The 19,779-nt window shown below is 48.7% G+C and overlaps 1 protein-coding gene and 1 pseudogene across 3 annotated transcripts in view; both read left to right on the top strand.

Annotated features, from left to right (window-relative positions):
* The window catches only part of Per3 (period circadian regulator 3), a 91,827-nt gene extending 84,715 nt beyond the window's left edge, over nt 1–7,112 (top strand). The window contains exons 21-22 of one of the 3 annotated variants that reach the window (XR_013342166.1): nt 1,821–2,417; nt 4,913–7,112. Coding sequence is in view for 1 of the 3 variants with exons in the window: in XM_077791314.1 (XP_077647440.1) it covers nt 1,821–1,895 (75 nt within the window). In the remaining 2 variants the exon portion in view is untranslated. Of the gene's footprint in view, nt 1–1,820; nt 3,811–4,912 lie in introns of those variants that run through there. The other 2 variants (XR_003300536.2, XM_077791314.1) reach the window with 2 other exon arrangements.
* Nucleotides 7,113–9,316: 2,204 nt separating this feature from the next.
* On the top strand, nt 9,317–11,440 carry LOC144249183 (motile sperm domain-containing protein 1 pseudogene; annotated as a pseudogene).
* Nucleotides 11,441–19,779: the final 8,339 nt, after the last annotated feature.

The raw sequence follows: 19,779 nt of genomic DNA on the forward strand, positions 1-19,779 counted from the left end.
GAAAATTAACTTATAAACGGAAAAGGCTTGTTTTGTGGGGGAAGGGTGTGGAGGTGTGGAGAACGAATGCCACTTTTCACATTTCTGTTCACTCTGAAAATGCTTTCTAGGGAAGATATTACAAGGGCTGAGTGGAATTTTTTTTCTGGGTGTTATTTGAACTTCAATGTGTTAAGCCAAAACAAAACAAGACAAAAAAACAACTCTGCTTCATCTGTAGTTAGAAACTTGAGTTTTTAAAAGCCACTTTGCAGATCAGTGGGGACAGCAGGAAAGGCATGCTCTCCACCAAACGTACACACACCTGTGTGAGGTGGGTTCGTGGAAACAGGTGCAGACTTCCTCCAACTAAACCTGAACCCGGGTTTCACAGGTGACTTCTACCAAACGTTTTCAGAACCAGCCGTGATTGAATCACAGCCTTGGAGTAGAACTGTCATGTGTTGTGTGTGTGTCTCGCTGTGTTGTTCTTGATGGAAGATGTTCCTAAGCAAAGAAATGGTAGATGTCTGAGGTGACAGACCTGCCAATTGCCCTTCTCTGGTCATCCCATCATCACACATTGTCCATAACATCGAAAGGTTACACTGTACCCCAGTCAGAAGTGCAATGCAGTGTGGCAGTTAAAACCAAATATCTTTCTAAAAGACGATGTTATCAAGCTGGGCGTGGTGGCCCAGCCCTGTATTCCAGTGGCTCAGGAGGCTGAGGCTGGAGGATTGCAAGCTCAAGGCCAGCCTTAGCAACTTAGCAAGGCCCTCAGCAACTTACTGAGACCCTGTCTCTAAATAAAAAATAAAAAGGGATGGGGTATGCTCAGTGGGTAAGCACCCCTGAGTTCAATTCCCAGTGCAAACAAAGGGGTGGGGGGAGAGTGAGAGGCAGAGAGAGACAGACAGAGAGAGAGAGAGAGAGAGAGAGAGAGAGAGAGAGAGATTAGGTTATAGCTCTCTAGTCCAACCAGAGAGCACACGTGCAAGCCAGGTGTGTGCTGTCCATTACTTTATGTTTATCAAGCACCACACACACACAAAAAAATGTTCCTGAGGGAAGCTTTAACATGTTTTTGTTTAAAAATGCTATTTCCTATTGCTCAGGAAAACAAGTGATTCTGTTACATAAAGAGAATTCTGACAACTCACTGTAAAAATCTGATGAGCTTTTCTCCATGCTGGGTACCAGATTTTTTTCAAGTTTCTCCTTGAGAATTAGGTCCAGTAGAACCACATGTTGAGAAAGAAGCTTTATGGATCATGTATAAAATACATTTGAGTCGTTTTTGTTTTTAAGTTATGTGAGGTTTCTGCTTCCATATTCTTAGGCCTGCGTAGATGAGGATGTGCTTTATGATGAGGCTTCTAAGGGTCTGTTGACCCTTGGGAATCTGGCTGTTTGGACGTCACCATCTTGTCCTGTTCTGTGCTGCTGCAGCACAACACCTGGGCCCGGGCTGATCAGGGTTATTGGCTCCAGTTCTGGGGCTGGAGGTCCAGGATCAAGGCCTCTGGAGCAGGCCTTCCTACTGCATCAGCACGTGGTCAGGGACCGTTCTGTATCCACTGGAAGTTTGTAAAAGACAGGAACGTCCCTGATGGTCTAGGAGAAGTCACCTCTACAGCCATCAGGGCCCTGGGTTTAATTCAATGAAGATTTTTACTTCCAGTAATTTGAGGACTGTTTAAACTGTTCCTTTCTTCTAAAGTCAGTTTTGGTAAACTTTTTCCTAGGCATTTGATCCTTTTGCTTAAGTTTTTAAATGTGTTGTCAAAAAGTTGTTCGCTGCAATCTCTTAGGCCCTGATGGGTTTCCATCCCCCGCAGATTACTTGGCGCCCGTGTAGCCTGGAGTTGAAGGCAGCTGTTGGAACACGGCTGAGGTTGTCCGGTCAACAGTAACCCGGCTCAAGATAGCCGAGCTGCAGGTTGGAAAACACGACCTGGAAGATACGATTCTGGAAATACGACCTGGTGTGTTGGTTCACGAATGGCCAGAGAGAGGGCACGGCCTAAAGATTCCAGTCTGTCACCTGTGGGCACAGAAGCAGGAGGGGCTGGCTGCGGAGGGTCAGGACCGCTGCTGGAGAGGCCGCCGGTCACGGAGCCCGGCTGTGGATGGGTGCAGTGCTTCTTGCACCAGGTGTGGTTAGCGGAAGGATGCTCGAGTCTTCGTTTCACCCACGGCCCGAGAGCCCTACAGAGGCTAGGCAACCCCTCTGCTATCGCAGAGGAGGAGCTGGCTCAATTCAGTGCCACCAAACACAAAGCAAAGTTCTTGACCAGATTGGAGCACCTTGGCCTGGAGAAGTCTGTGAGGCCCCGCGGAGACCAGTCCAGCAGACAACGGGGAGCCCGAGCCATGGGGCAGGGAGGAGCACTGCAGCCAGAAGGAACCCCAAACTCTAATGCCACATGGCCAGAGTGAGTTTAGTGGGTTCAAGGAATGGAAGGAAACCCAGTGGTGCTGGGGCAGGGCCAGCGAGAGGAGAGGGTGGTGGATGGGGTGGGAGAGAGAGGAGGCCATGGCTGGGCAGCAGGTCGGACTCGGAGCTGGGGGCACCAGCTCGGGCTGAGGCCATGAGGGCTCAGCGCCCTGGCGGAGAGGGCTGCAGGGGGCTGCAGTTCTCCTGGGCCTCCAGCAGCATCTGGACCTCACAGATCCTTGGCCTCAGGCTCTCCTGGTGCCCTCCTTGTGGGGTCACGGAGACCAGCCCCTGTGTGCAGAGTCCTGTGCCCACACAACCACCTGCACCCTCCTGAGGAAGGTCAGCCCTGTTCCCGGTCTCTGGATCCTGGGCAGGATGCCCACCTCCTCAGGGGCTCCAGCCAGCGGCTCTGATGGGGAAGGGGCCATTTCCTGGGGCAGCAGGTGTGTCCTGCAACGCTCTGAAGATCATTTCCATTGACATTACGTCATTGTGCCTGGAAACGGCTTGGTGATTGTGTTGCCTTTCCGTGTTTGTATTTTTAAATTCACTTATTTATTTTAATTAGGCATAAGTGACAGAGGATGCATTTTGACTCACTGTACCCAGTGGCAGCGCAGCTGTTCCTCTCCCTGACTGTCCTACCCAGGACGGCATCTCTGTTCTGTTGGTGGGCTGCTCGCCGTCGTGGTCAGACGACTCTACTGTCGTCCCATTGCGTCCTCAGCCTCTCTCGTCCCCCCCAGCCGCGCAGGTGGACCTTGAGCACACAGGCGCTGGCCACCTGCACCTCGATTCCAGGCAGACGCCGACCTCCTCTCCCCTTCCTGCCTGGGGTGGGGTGGGGGCTTTGTCTCCTGGATCCCAGGAGGACGTCCTCACTGCCCTCTGGCGGCGGAGGGGTTTCTGCTCTGCACCGGGCGTCAGGTGCTTAGAGATAGCAGGAAGGTGAAGGGAGGCGGAGTGGGGGTCAGAACCCGCTAAGCCATTCGTGCCGGCATCCCAGATCCAAACTGCACGACACCTGCGACAGGTGGCTATCTGTATCAAGGACACACTGTCCCAGGGCCTGTTTATAGGCCAGCCTATGCTTTTGTTCTTAAAGATAATAAAGTGCAATGAGCTCTAGAGAGTGATTTGCAAGCTGTTTGGATGCACCTGTGTCAAGTGGCTGACACGTTCACAGAATTGGAGTCTTGGGCCTTCACTCTTTCCAATACCCCAGAGCCAAAAGGCTCCCGGCCGACTCTTGTCTCTAAGCTGAGACCCCACAGCTGGATGTCGGAGGAGAACATCGTGGTTGTTATTACCCCTCTGACGTACTTTTTCTCATCAGGTGAAGAAAAGTCGGCTGCTCATGGCTGCCAGAGTTAGAATTCAGGATTCTGTGATCTCTAATTTTCAGATATTCAAATAAAAATTTCCCTAAATTTATATTACAATCTATTTTCATTGATCTCATTATAATTTAACTTTTAGGGTTTTAATATGATTTTTATTTTACACTGGATCGTAAGAAATGTGTCTAATGTTTGAAGCAAAGACATGTGCAGTCAATTTACTTTGACAGGGGGACTTTGCTTTCGGAATACCCTCTGATCATTGCTTCTTACTGCTCTTAAATACTTACGTATGGCGCAGTATCTGTGAATCAATAGGACACATGATCTGGTGGCTGGGAAGTGAGCGTAGAGCATCCCCGTTGCCAGGACAGACAAACACCAGTGTAACAGCTGGCTGTAGGCGTTGGCCCAGTGTTTGGCAAACACCAGTCTAGACATTGCTGCACGATGAACACGTGAATCAGGAGATTTTGATGGAGCAGATCACCCTCCCTGGTGTGGGTGGCTTATCAGGCAGCTCAGCTGAGAAGGGAAGAGGTTCCTGCCAGTTGGTGCCCTTCAGCCCCGTCTGCAGCGTCAGTCCTTCCGGAGTGGGTGGGTGTCCTTCCCAAGTGTCTAAGGACAAGTCAGAGCTCCTTCTTGGTGCCTGGCCTCCCTTTTCCGGAGGCACCACAGGAGCAGGGACATGGGGCTTCCTGAGGTTGGGTCTGCTGGTCTCCTGGGGGGTGAGCACGTGCCTGTTTAGCTCCTTTCCTCAGAACACTACAGAGGAGGTGGGGCCTTGTCCTGCCGGTGACTCGGGGGGCCCTGCAGCCTCCCTCACATCGCAGGGTGGGTTCTTATCAGGGCTCAGGAGCTCTGCAGAGGCATCCTGTTGAGCGGCTGACTGCTGCGAGGATGGAGTTTTGGTCTTTTCCTTCTTGCCCTGGGTGCTTCTTCCAACACCCGTAGCATTCACACAGCTGCAACAGGCAAGTGGGGTTTCATTCAGGAGGGGCACATCCTGTTTTCATTGATTTGTGAAGAAGCATTCACAACAAATTAAGTTATAGAAATGTCAAAGGCAGTACCTTTGCATGTTCCTGCAAAAATGTTTGTTTGATGTGAATCAAAACCTGAAGCTCACATTTGTCCTGCATCCCTACAGAGGCCTCTGGAACAGAGATTGGTGACCTGCTTGTCTCACTTCTGGACATAGCTAAAGAAAAAAAAAAATGGAAGAGTATTCTAGAGCTTTCGCCCAACACCAATACCAACCCAATACTGACACCAGGAGCCCAAAGCCAATACCAATACCAACCTAATACCAACACCACAAGCCCAACACTAATACCAACAGATACCAACACCAGGAGCCCAACACCAACATCAATACCAATACCAATATCAACACCCCAAGTTCAATGCCATTATCAATATCAATATCAACCAATACTAATACAGCCACTACAAGTGATACCAGGACTGGAAATCAGGATCAGGTCCTCGTTCCCCTGGCGCTGAAGATCAAACACCCGAGAAACACGGAGGCAAGCTAGGAAAGCAAGTTTTCCTGAAGAATGAGACAGACAGAGAGCAGACTTCAGAGAAAAGCCAGGGCCCAGAGCTGGTGCTGCAGGAGTGGGCACTTCTTGCTTTTTACAGACCCCCATCCTCTCTTTCTTTCCTGCATATGTGCCCAGAGGCAGGAAGGAGTAGCCCCAGGGGGTACTTGCTTGGTTGGAAAGTGCAATCTTCCCCTAAGGCAGTGTTAGCATCCCATTTCCTTTTCTTTGATAATTGGCACCCATCTTTCCAGACTAATCATTTATTGTTTCTGCTGACTCTGTACTTTGCCACTGTCTCACCAGGAGCCCAACACCAATATCAATATAAACCCAATATCAATGCCACAAGCCCAACACCAGTATTAATACCAATACCAAACAATACCAACACCATGAGTCCAATGCTAGTATCAATACCAAGACCAAGACCAGGAAACACCAGTATGGATACCAGTCCTAACCTGAACCCAACACCGATATCAATATCAATGCCAACACCCTGAACCCAACACCAATATCAGTTCTACCAATTCCAACCCAGTACCAGCACCTGGAATACAACACCAACACCAGTACTGATCCCAACCCCAGGTCACCATGAGCATGGTATGAGGAGGAATGCCCGGATGGACGTTCAAGTATGTAATGGCAGCTGACACAGAGCAGAGAGCTCCTGATGAACATCCATGATCACAGCCAGCAATCATGATGGCCTTTGTGGATGGAGCTTCAGTCATTGCTGGAAAGGAAGAGGAACTGTGTCCCCTGGGTGTCAAGAATTCGTGGAAAGAAAAGTGCACGTGGAACATGGTCTCAGAAAATCAGAGCACACCCAAGGCTGGAGGGAGCGGTGTCTTGGACAGAGCTGGGAGCCGGCTCAGCCCTGTCCAACCAGGGCGTCGTTCAAGTCCATCCTTGGGCAGGACAACAGTCATTAGGAAGCGACTGCTAAAGTTACGAGAAAAATATGTGATTCAAGTATTTTTGAAATCTCTGAACTGTCAGCCTCTTCTAAATAGCCGTGTGGGTTATATGGACCGAGTTACCAATCTCAGGCTAACTTGGCCCTTTTTCCCCCTTCTGTCACTTCACAGGAAATTCACACAGATGTTACAGGGTGGAAGAATGCCATTAAAAATAAATCTTAAGCTGGGCGCAGTGGGGCACACCTGTAATCCCAGCAGCCCAGAAGGCCAAGGCGGGAGGATGGCGAGTTCAAAGCCAGCCTCAGCAAAAGCAAGGCGCTCAGCAGCTCCGTGAGACCCTGTCTCTGGGCGGGGATGTGGCTCAGTGGCTCAGTGCCCCTGGGTTCAATCCCTGGTACCAAAAAATAGATAAAAAAAATAGATTTTAAAACTTTACTCAAGCCAGGTACAGTGGCACATGCCTATTGAAGGATGGGAACAATAGGCCCCAGGGAACTTCCCTTATCCACACTGTCCCCCACTGCCTCATGCCCCACCCTCACTGAGACCACCACCAAGCTCCTTCGAGACCTGGCCCTGCTAAACCCTGCAGAACCCAGGCCCTGCTGGAGCCAGGCGCCATTTTCCCCCCTGACAATCAGCCCCCTGTTCTTGGTGAAGCATCACTGATCCGTGGAGTCTGTCTCCATTTCTTTTTCTTTTTGAATTTCCTTTCATTTGCTTTCACCTAAAATCCCAGCTTCTTGGGAGGCTGAGGCAGGAGGACTGCAAGTTCAAAGCCAGCCTCAGCAAGTTAGGGAGACCCTGTCTAAAAATAAAAGGTAAAAAAGGCTGGGGATGTGGCTCAGTGATCAAGTGCCTCTGAGTTTAATCCCCAGCACCTCCCCTAAAAAGCAAAGCAAAACAAAACAAAACAAACAAACAAACAAAAAAAAACCTCAATCAAATGCCTCCCTGGGTCGATATAATTCCAACATAAATAACTGAGATTCTCACAGCTTGCTCCTTTCTCTGTGTAGATGATCAAAGTTGTACTAACTCCATAGGAGAAAGCTACTGGCCATTTCCCAAAACAGCAAAAAGTTTAATTCAGGAAATACACCTTCTTGTCTGAGGCGAAATAGAAGGGTTTGTCTCTGTTTTAAAGGAGATGCCCCAGAATACTGGGAAGCATTTGTGAAGTGCCCTCTCGTCTCCATCCAGGGGTCAGAGAGCACAGATCTGGCCTCACAGGCCTTGGCCTTTGCAGTCAGGTAGGGAGAGTGGACACATGCAGTCGTGGGAGGGACAGACTGTCCTGTGCAGTGGGTCAGATTCACAGAGGAGGCTGCTTCACAGACATTTAAGGAAAAGCAAGGTTTTTTCCAAGTTGGTGAGGGCGTTGTCTTAGACTGTTAGGCTCCTGTCAAAGATACTGCCCACCAGGTGGCTTGGGACAACAGAAGTATGCTGCTCATGGTTCCAGAGGCTGGAAGTCCAAGCCCGGCAGATCTGGTGTCCTGGAGCTGGTTTTCTGCTTCACAGGTGGTGCTTCTCACTACGTCTTCACCTGGTAAACAGGTGAGGTCTCTCCAACCCTTATAATGAGGGCACTAATCCCCATTCACAGAGCCCCCCCATGACCTGATGACCTTCCCAAGGCCCCGCCTCCTAACGCCTTCACCTTGGATGACTGTGAATTGCAGTGGGGACACAAACATTCAGACTATAGCAGGTGCTTCAAGCAGGGGAGCAAGGCTGGGGATGGCCCGGCCTCATGACAGTGTGCCCAGAACCACAGCAATTTGAGGAGAGACCAGCTGGTTGCAGGAGTGGGCGGTGAGCAGGCCTGTGAGCTGCGCCCCGTGGGCACTGGAAGCCGGGGAGGGATGGGAGGCTACAAAGCAAACGGAGTGTCATCTGTCCTGCTGTAGAGACTGTGAGCTGATTAGACAGTGGGGCGAGGGAGAAAGCCCAGGTGACACCCAGACTTCTTGCATATGAAGGGGTCTGAATTGAGTTACCACCAGCAAGAATGAGACCCCCGGAGGAGGAGGGGGTTCTAGGTAGTAAGACAATGAATTCAACTTTGAAAGGTGGGGAAAAGTGAAACCTCTAGCTGAATACGGGTTAGGGGTTTATCCCATCCACCCACCCACCCTCCACCCGTCATCCATCCCTCCATCCCTCCATCCGTCCGTCAGTCTACCTACCCATCCATATGTCTGTGTGTGTGTGTGATCTATGATTTATATATCTACCCCTCCAAGTTCCCCGTTCACCTTTATCTGATGGTCCCATGCCTTGGTTGTCTCCTCTGAATTAGTTATCTTGGGGGCTGTAAATCGTGTTCTTTCCCTTTTTGTGTTTTTTAATGTCATTACTTCCCTCTTCTTCAGGGATACCTGGTTGCTCTGAAATGTGGTATATATAAACAGGCAGGATACGTGTTCACTGATGGGAATCTTAGGTAGAATTTTCCCAGAAAAAAAGTTAGAGGGCAGAAGATGGCTTTTCTTTTCTTATTAGCAGTGATAGAGAAAAAGAAAAAGAAAAATAGCCTTGGTCTAAATGGAAGCCTTGTATGTGAAGAGTCTTCTCCAGACCCCTCCTCTCCCGTGCGGGTGTGTGCTGGGGTTTGTTATTTTGCAGTATTGCAGGTATTTCCTAATAGTCTACACAAGTTATTTGTCCAATAAAAAATTAGAAGTTATAAAAATAGGGGCTGGAATGGAGCTCAGTGGTAGGGCTTTGCCTGGCGTGTGTGAGGCCTGGGTTCAATCCCGGGTACCACCCCACATGGTTATAAAAATAGACCAATGGCTATAAAATCAGACACCTCTAAACACACCACTCATCACTTACGATTCTGAACTACGTGTGGACACAGATCCCTGGAAATGTGGCCCCAAGGCCCCCTGGACCAGCAGAGGGCTGAGCCAGAGCTTCCAGGAAGAGAGCAGCTCAGCATCCATCGTGGTGGGGGAAGGAACAGGAGAGGGCTCCAAAGGGCAAGCAGGCACTCCCTCATGTTGACCTTGTTTTATTCTGTGATGCACCAGAGAAGAAGTGTATTCTAACAATCTGGGTCATTTTTAAGACTCTCCTAAGCATTAATGATTAGTCAGATTCGGCACTCAAGCTGGGAGGCACACCTGCACCTGGAGGCCAGGTACTGCGGTCCTCCCCCACGCCCTCCGCCGTCTCTTCATCTGCACAGAGGCTCACTTCTGACCCCAGCAAAAGCGCCTCCAGCATGTGGCTCCTTTAAGATTTCTTTTCTTTTTTTTTAGCATTTCAGTTATTTACTTTGCATTATCTATCTATTTATTTATTGCAGTACTGGGGATGGAAACCAGGGGTGCTTACAACAGCCAATGGACAATGAGTTCCTGTACATTGTGGCAGAGTTTTGTTTTTGTTTTTGTTTTTGTTTTTTAATCTCTGAGACTCTCAGGTCTTCAACTCAATAGCTACACCAGGAGTAGGGGTAAAAATACACGAATGTGGCAGTCTGGAGACACTGACAAAGGAGTGAAGGAGCAGTCGCAGCTGCTTTCCGAGGAGCCAGTGTTGCCGAGATTGCCAAAATGCTTTGGAGCTTTTAACTGAAACGAAGAAAAATCCAAAATAGATCGGAGTCTAAAAACAGAAGCTTCAGCAAGAGGATTCAGTGCCAATGCATCAACAAAAAAGACAACCAGAGCTAGTGGAAGGAAACCTTCCCGTGTTTGTGCTTCCCACAGAGCTGATATTTTATGCAGAGGATCAGTCAACACATAAACAAGTGTTGACGCTGTACCATCCCTATGAGTTCGCCTTGAAGTTCAAAGTTTTGTGTACTACTCCAAATAAGTATGTTGTCATTGATGCTGCGGGTGCAGTAAAGCCTCAGTGTTGTGTGGATATTGTGATTCGTCATAGAGATGTTCGATCCTGTCACTATGGTGTGATAGATAAATTCCGTCTCCAAGTTTCTGAGCAAAGCCAGAGGAAGGCTTTAGGAAGGAAAGAGGTTGTTGCTACTCTTCTCCCATCTGCAAAAGAACAACAAAAGGAAGATGAGGAAAAAAGAATAAAGGAACATTTAACTGAAAGTTTATTTTTTGAACAATTGTTTCAACCAGGTCTCACTAAGTTGGACCTCAAACTTGCCATCCTCCTGCCTCAGCCTCCTGAGTCACTGGGATTACAGAAAACAGAACTGTCTCCTCAGGACCTAGTTTACTAACTGTCTTCCTGGGAGTGGTGTGCACTGCAGCCCTGATGCTGCCCACGCTGGGGGATGTGGAATCGCTGGTGCCTCTCTACCTCCACTTAAGTGTGAATCAAAAATTAGTGGCTGCTTATATCTTAGGTCCTATCACAATGGCTCTACTTAGAACGTGAACAAGGATTTCAACCAACTTCTGAGTAAATTTATCTTGAAAATATGAATGTGGACTGCCTTTTATCTCTATTTCACTCCATTAACATGCTACAAACTATTTAATGATTTCAAATAACTGCAAATGTATAATATATATTTTTAATTTCTCTGTAATTTTATTTGAAGGATGCCAGCACATTATGTTACAGACAGACAGCAAGGTTGCTTCTGAGTGACACCTAGGAAACTATTTGAAGAAACTTTTTTATATCTATACCTGTTATGCAAAAGACTTTAAGACATTTGTTATTTTCTCATCTTTTTTCTAATTCACTTTGATTGACAAGGGTGGTGTGTCCTTCAAAGCTAAAGGCTGAAAAGAGCAAACAGAGCAGCCTAAAAATAAAATTACATTGACTTCCTAGCTATGAACATCAATGTTCCTCTCTATGTAAATCATACCTTGCCCTCTATCATTGTGAACAGTTGCTATGGTGTTTCTGAGAGTTTTACAGTTAATGTGTGGAGGGTTAAAAAGTATAAGGTTCTAAGGGATAAAAACAGTATGAGGTACTAAGGGATCCTGCTTATCCTAGGGTCTCATAGAAGACCGGACATATTTAACTCATCTTGTGAACTGCAGATGGGTCATGGTCCGTACACCACGCCTATGGGTTTTTTCAAAACCTAATTGAAGTAGGTTGACCTGTTTGGTCTGAGAGTTCTAAGGGAAGGTAAGCATTTGTTTAGTTGGTTTGCCCTGGCTTTACCTCTGGTTAATGCTTTATGTTAATCGGGGGAAATCCCTTTATCTTTTCTCCCAGGCCCCTTGCCTGCCTGACTGTAGGTGACTTGCCCAGACTGGGATTATCAGGAATCAGATGGTTTCTGTAGAGATGACTTTTTCACTTTTAAACTCTTAAGCTGAGAATGGAAAACCCTTGATACCTGCGTCTATTTTATATCAGTCACTGAGACATTTTTAAGTTTTTATTTATTAAAACAACTTTACCAAAAAAGTCCCCTAAGCACAACTACTTACATTTCTTTATAGCCTCTTCTGATCTCTAATATATATATATATATATATATATATACATGCATACATATATGTGTGTGTGCATATATATGTATATAATATGCAGTTTTAACTGTTATTGCCATAGCAACTCATCTTTTGTCTTAGGATTTTTATCTGAAAGCACAATGTATTGAGAGTCTCTTGAAAATCATCTTTCAGATCTTTTTATAGAATGAATTTATGCACCGCTACTGTAGCATTCTCAAGGAATATATGTAAAAACAAATGTATGCCTGAAATTGGTGTTTGGAGAAAACAGTTCTGCTTCTAAAAGCTTTTATGTCTAGTCTTTCATAGAAAATCATGTTTAACCATTTGGGGAGCATAAATCATTCAGTGGATCATGTCTGTACATTGTGTAATGACTGAAAAGCACATAAATATAATCTACTTTGAACTTTGTTAAAAAAAAATATACGAATGTGTTCTCTCCTGAACATTTTATTTTATTTTGGGGGGTACCAGGGATTGAACCCAGGGTATCCCACCACTGAACCACACCCCCAGCCCTATTTTGTATTTTATTTAGAGACAGGGTCTCATTGAGTTGCTGAGTGCCCTGCTTTTGCTGAGGCTGGCTTTGAACTTGCGATCCTCCTGCCTCAGGCTCCCAAGTCTGGAATCACAGGTGAGCGCCACTGTGCCTGGCTGAATATTTTCTTTTTGAAGTCTCAAATCCACATGTGGCCAGTCACTTTCTAGGTTATGATTCATGAACCAAGACCACAGTAAGAAGCCAGGAGATCCTGGTACTAGCCAGACTTAACACAAGCCACTCAGCCTTGAAGGGCCACTTCCTCCCTTGGGACTTTAGCTTTTATTTCCCTTTCGGTTTGGAAACTTTGTGGTTCTACATGGCTGACTGGCATGTAAATTGGTAAACCTTTTTGGAAAGTGATTTAAAAAAAAAAAGAGAGAATTATTCTAGGTAAGAAACAGAATTCTAGTTTAAAATCATGTTCTCCAAACAGCTCTTATGATACAGAAATGCACATCATAGAGTATAATTTCATTTGCAAAGTATATTTATTTGTTAATGTCACGCAAACCCTCCAGAAATGTGTCCTTTAAAGTAGCAGAACACTGTTTCACTGTCAGACATGTCAGCAAAACTCATTTGCAAAGTTTAACATGTGGAATATTTTACCTTGTAGGGAAACCCGGGCTAAACTCAACTTCCTGTGTTTTTGTAGTGAACAAGGAAGAATTGGGATGTAAGTGTGGTTGTCAGACTGTGAAGGTTCCCAGCGGGTGCCTGGATTGTCTTGGATTGTCTTCCTGGGGCCTCGTAGAATCAGACCAGCTACATTGTACTCGGAAGCACGACAGCTGTAGGATGTGTGATTGTGATTGCACTGATCTGTAAGCATTTCTCACAGCAGGAAACTTGAATGACTTACTAGAAGTATGTGTTATTGAGCCAAGTGCCGCTAAACACGGTTCAAGCTTGTGGAGTAAGAATGTGACAAGGGCGTTGCTCCAGCGCTTGGTTTGTGTGTGGCAGTGCGTTAAGCGCCTTGTTCACAGGCTTCACATCTACAGGCCAGGTGTAGACCCTCTACCACAGCCAACTGGTTAAGGGCTCTCAGGTCCAGTGGCAATGACGAAGCCTCAGACAGACCGGGTCCAAAGCCTGGGAACCTAACCCTGAATCGTCTGGCCTCCAGTGGTTTGATTAGGTGTGTGGGTTGGAGGAGTTTTCCGTGGATTCTGGCTTGCTCTCTGCCTTTCATAAATAGCAGTAATGCGAGGCGAGGTGGCCCACACCTGTAATCCCAGCTACTGGAGAGAATGAGCCAGGGGGATGCCAAGTTCAAGGCCAGCCTGGGCAGCTTAGCAAGACCCTGTGTCAACATCAAAAACAACACAAAACAAATAAGACAGGCTGGGGATGTGGCTGAGCGGTCGAGTGCCCCTGGCTTCAGTCTCCAGGACTGCAAAATAAACAAGAGCAGAAGCAAACAGAAACCTCAAAAGAGTCGGACCCAGGGATTTCCTCCGTATGGCAGTAGGTGCTGATGCCACGTCACCTGTCCTACCCACGTCTGGCGAGTTGTCTCTCCACACTGGGGACGGAGGTTTATTTCACAGGAGCTTCCCAAAACCAAGAGCAGAATTAAATTCCATCCAAGCCTCATGCTGCATGAGAGCCATGGGTCCTGCCTCGCAGGCTTTGGGCTTTGCAGTCGGGAAGGGAGACTGGACGCATGTGGTAGTGGGAGGATGGAGGGGGCCCAGGGCAGGGCCCAGGAGGGACAGAGTGTTCTGTGAAGTGGGAACAGAAGCAAAGTAGGACACACGAGGTGTTCCCAAAGGAAGGTAGGATCTTCCCCTCTCCCACCCAGCTGCGCCACACAGAAAACAGGACCAGCATGTGCTCAGCCCGTGGTGCCTACTGCAGAGTGAAGGGCAGTGAGAGCCACAGCTGGCCATGAGCAAGCCACCGAGAGTCTCACAGTCTCACAGCTCACCAGCCGTCTCCACTGAGCTCAGGCAGAAGAGAACTTGGCAAACCTTATCTTGAGAGAAAGGAGCTCATGTTGCAGGACTATTTTCTTGCCAGCTATATACCCATAAGTGGTGGTTACCAGGGCAGCTCCCTGATCCCATCCACCCATCCATCCACCCATCCATCCATCCATCCACCCATCCATCTATCCACCCATCCATCCACCCATCCATCCAACCATCCGTCCAACCATCCATCCATCCATCCATCCATCATCCACCCATCCACCCATCCACCCACCCAACCATCCACCCATCCATCCATCCAACCATCTACCCATCCATCCATTCACCCATCCAACCATCCATCCATCCATCCATCCATCCATCCATCCACCCATCCATCCATCTATCCATCCACCCATCCATCCATCCATCCACCCAACCATCCATCCACCCATCCATCCATCCATCCACCCACCCCATCCATCCATCCACCCATCCATCCATCCATCCAACCATCCATCCAACCATCCAACCATCTACCCATCCATCCATTCACCCATCCAACCATCCATCCAACCATCCATCCATCCATCCATTCATCCATCCAACCATACATCCAACCATCCATCAATCCACCCACCCATCCATCCATCCATCCATCCACCCACCCATCCATCCACCTATCCACCCATCTAACCATCCATCCATCCACCCATCCATCCATCCATCCATCCACCCATCCATCCATCCATCCATCCACCCATCCAACCATCCTTCCATCTACCCATCCAACCATCCATCCAACCATCCATCCAACCATCCATCCATCCATCCATCCACCCATCCAACCATCCTTCCATCCACCCATCCAACCATCCTTCCATCTACCCATCCAACCATCCATCCATCCACCCATCCAACCACCCATCCAACCCATGGGAGTGCCCACTCTCCAGAAGTGGAGACCAAAGTGGAGAATCAGACAAAACCCCTGCTCAGGGGCTGTCTCGAATCTGAGAGGCAGATGATGAACGAGTAACAGTCCAAGCCGGTCCACACACAATGCTGTCTGTGAGGCCACATGCAGTCTCATGCCAGGTAGTGATGAGGGTGTCCCCTTCTGGTGACTTCCCTCCCGACTAAAGTGGACACCACATCTGTGTAGCCTGGCCTTTGGAAGGCTGGGTTGGTGGCTCTTTGGGACAGTAAAGATGGGGTCCGGTGGGGGCAGGGAAAGAGCAGGCGAGGAGGGAGGGGCGGGGGAGGAAGGAAGGGAGTTCGGGCTGGGCGCTGGCCTCCGCCATGACCTCGCCTTCCAGAGGCCTGGGACAGAAGTCCCAACATTGTCCCTGTTTCCTCCTTGGCCTTTTCACCCACCAGAGGTGGCTGTGTGCAGTGGTGTGCTGGTGCCTGTCCCCACTTCCTGTGTTTTTAAGTATTTTTGTGAACCGATCAGCTTTATTTTCAGAAAAAGCGAAGTGTTAGGTTTAAATGCCTTGATTGATAGCATGAAACAGTGTGTAAGAATCTGTCCGCGGAGTCCTTGGCTTCTCTCTTGCAAAAGGACTTCCTTATGACTGCTCCGTCCAGCACTTTCTGTCCTACCCTTCCCTTGGAAAACCCCAGCCAGGGCCTGTGGGCTTGGCCTCTGCTGGGCCCTTCTGGGAAAAGCAGACGTGTTCTGGGTTTGGACCTGGACCCTGCAGGGAGAAGACCCCTCACCCAGAATGAGCAAGCCCCCCTCAGCCTCCTCTCGGCCCGTTCCTCTCCCCCGCCCTCTGTCCCTGCCCCCAGTCAGCAGAGGACCCCAGAACCTCAGCCAGGCCCTCCCGCCCCTCCTCCCAGCCCGGCCCTCTCCCCCCAGCCCCGCATCTGGCATCTGCGTTTGTCCTCTGCTCTTAGCTGGAGGCCGCACCCACTTCCCCTGAGCGCTGTCGTCCTCTCAGCAGCCGCCCCCTCCTTGCGCCTGGACCCCCCATAATATCTGCGTTCAGCCTTCTTCAAACCTCCCCGTTAGGAGAACCCAAGACTCCCTTCAACTGGGTTCACCACATTTAGCAAATAAGAATGCAGGGTGTGCGGTTACATTTGGATTTCAGATAAACACTTCTTAGTAGAAGCTGTCCTCCGTGTCGCACAGGACGCACTTACACGGAGAAATGATTCCTCGTTCATCTGAAGCTCAGCTTTCACTGGTGACTGCACCCATCTGATGACTCTGCCTGAGACCCCACACGGTCCTCTCATTCCCTCCCCATCTCTGTCACTCACAGCTTTTGAAAGGTATGAGGACACTCACTCTCACCACCCTGTCACCTCCCAGGGGGCTCCTTGTGGGCTTCTGGGTCACAGAAGTCTGGCTCTCCAGGTTGGCACTTCTCAGGACCCTTCCAAGCCACCGCTTTGTGGCTGAAGCCAGTGCACACTCTGAGGTCACTGCTCCAGACTCTTCCCAGCCTTTGGCTGTCCTGTGGCCACGCTCATCTGCTGGAGCCCAGAGACCCTGCCAGGGGCACTGGGATGCTGCTCCCGTCCCCAGCCTGCATGTGGTGTCCTCCTGGCTCTTCTGTGGCTCACATGCCCTCCGCTGGGGAAACCCGGAGTCCAGTGCTGCCGCTAGCCAGCTCTCCCGACCCCCGTGCTCCCCGTCCAGGGCTCTGTGGCTCTGCTAAGGGTCCTCTGTCCTCCCAGATGCCTGAACCGGAAACCAGGGTGTTGCCCCCAGCCCCCAGATGAGGCTTGCCCAGCTCCCACTGGGTCCTCAGGCTGCCGCCCCGCCCTGGGTTCCTGGGCAGCCTCCTCACCCGCTGCAGACCTGGGCTTGCCTCTAACTTCTTCCACAACGCCGGCCTGAGCCACCCCTCCTCGGGCTCCCCCGTGTCCACAGGGTGAGATCCAAGTTGCTCAGCTTGACTTAGAAAACCTGCATACCACTCCCTCTCCAGCCGCCACTTCCTTCTTCTCTTCTCGGGCCCCAGCCCCAGCCTTCTCCCTCTTGCTTGGCCCTTGGCTCCTTCTGGGAGCCCCTGCCCAGCACATCCTCCCCTCAGCCTCCCAGGAAGCACTCCCTCCCCACCCTCTAGCCTGGGACAGCCGCCCCTCCAGGCACACAGGGGTGAGCGGCGGTACCACCTGGACCAGCCCGTAAGCACAGGAGGGCAGCTTGCATCCTCTTCCTGGCACACAGTAGGTCCTCAGTTATGTTGTGTCCAGGGAAGAAACTCTTCCCCAGTGCGGCTCTGCTCAGGTTGACGTTGCCTGGCCCCTTGTCAGGAAGTCCCTGTGCCTTTGTGTCTTAACACGGTTCCTGGGGCAGGGCAGACACTCCGTAGACACCAGTTCAAGGGTGATTAGCCTTTATGATCTGATGTTGCAATAGTAACATAAAGTTTTAAGAATAAGCTGTCTTTTTTCTATGAAGATGATAGAGTTATTTATTGAGTTTATTTCAGAGCCCTTTTTAAAAGCCCTTAGTGACCCCTTTCTGGCCCCGCCACACAGATCACACCAGCCTCCACTGACGGCCCTCACGCGGCCTCAGCTACCCACGAATGGAAAGTCTGCACGCACAGGGAGGAGGCACCCTGTGCAGCCAGGCCCCCTCATATCTAGAGTTTCCACCAGAGTGATATCTTCCACTAAGAATAAAATCAAAATCTGTTTCAAAAATAACCTAGACTGGTTTGGGGGCACTTGAAAACTGTTTTAAACTTACATATTCCTATGTTAATTTATTTTGATCATAGATATTTACATTTATTTCTATTAAGCTGAACAGTTGAGTTTCCCAAATTAATCCCCAAACAGGATCATTTTATCCTGTTTTGATTTTCCTTATTTGTTAACTATCATTTAGGGGAAAAGATGATTCACACTCCAAGTTCCTGTGTTTTTCATTTGTGACTTTTACACATTATACCAAAATATCCTATGATAAAGAGATCACACAGCCCTTGTAATAAGCAGAGTCCATCAGATAGGCAGAGCACGCTGGGGATTTTTGGGGTTTATTCTCTGGGACAAGTAGGAGTTTGTGACGTCATTTTGAATGCCTTACATCAGAGGGGATGACCGGTTCCTTCTGAACTTTCATGGTAAGCCACAGAGAATGAGATATCTTGTGCCCAAAGCCAAGGTAAAAACCATGTAGAATTTACAGAGTTGCTGGGCACCCGGCCCAGAGAGAGGGGCACTGCTGTTGTCCCAGCTACTCAGGAGACTGAGGCAGGAAGAGAAGCATCACTTGAGCACAGGAGTTCAAAGCCATCCTGGGCAAGAGAACAAGACCCTATCTCAAAACACAGACAAATAAAACAAAAGTGTGAAAAATAAATCAAATCATCATCACAAACCAGGAATAGAAGGGAACTTCCTTATTTGATCAAGCATGTTTTACGAAAAAAAAAAAAAAAAGAAAGAAAAAGAAAAGAAAGAAAGAAAGGAAGCCCAAAACTGAAAGTAGTATAAGAGAATAAAAATCATACTATCACGTTGTATTTTAGCAGGAAGACAAGCATAAGAAAGAACTAGAAAAGGAAGAAAGTAGCCAAGCATGGTGGTTCACACCTGTAATCTCAGCAACTTGGGAGGCTGAGGCAGGAGGATTGCAGATTCAAGGCCAGCCTCAGCAACTTAGCAAGACACTGTCTAATAATAAGGGTGTACATTAGTGGTAGAGCACCTAGTCCTACACACACCCAAAAGGAAGAAACTATTATTATCGTAGATAACATGATGGTGTAAACAGTCAAAATAATCCACTACACGTTATCAGAAATAATAGGAAAGTTTGGCAAAGACGCTGTCTACAAGGAAGACGAACAGGCTCCCTTCACCCCTACAGTTCACAACAAGCAAAACCATTCTACCAGTGACAATAGAGCAAACCCCCAGAAATAGTTTATTTGGAAGTGTTTATTTGGGAGTGGAAGATGCAGGAAACATTTCTGGAGACATTGTTTAAAACTTTTCTGAAGGACACTGACGCCTCAACGAGGTGGAGGACAGCAGTGTGACTCTTATGGATGGGAAGATCCAGCATGGGCACAGCACCTGCTGCGTCAGGTGCTCTTCTCAGAACCCCCCCCCCTCGTCAATCACCTCCTCCTGGAGAAAATACGAGCCCTCCCTAGAATGATCTGTCTATAGTGAAGTTTCCTTCAAGGGATGGGGTGCAGCTCAGGGGCAGAGCTCTGGTCAAGCCTGCAAGAGCCCCTGGGTTCCATCCCTGGCACAACCAAAAAGAAAAAGAAAAAAGAAAGAAAGAGAAGTCTCAATGGAAATTTTTTGGAATTCAGTTTCTAAAATTTATAGAGAAGAATGAAGGGTTAAAAATAGCCTCAACATTCTTGAAGCAGATACCAAGACCATCACAAAGCCACTGAAATGAGACAGTGTGGCATCAGTGCAGGAAATCCAAAGTGACAGTGGGACATAACAGCCCGGCAGCAGGCCTGTGGCCAATGGACCCTTGATGGAGGGCAGAGGTGGCCTTGCAGATCTGCAGGGCACAGATGGAGCACCGAGTGAATGGTCCCGTCATCCCTGATCCCACAGGCACAAAAATCAGTTCCTGACAGGTTGGACGACAACAGGAAAGACCAAAGCTCTGGGACTGAGATGTGAACGGCTATCTTTTTTGTTTGGTTTCTCCCTCTT

This window comes from Urocitellus parryii, chromosome 11, assembly GCF_045843805.1.
Source record: "Urocitellus parryii isolate mUroPar1 chromosome 11, mUroPar1.hap1, whole genome shotgun sequence".
Lineage (NCBI taxonomy): Eukaryota > Metazoa > Chordata > Mammalia > Rodentia > Sciuridae > Urocitellus > Urocitellus parryii.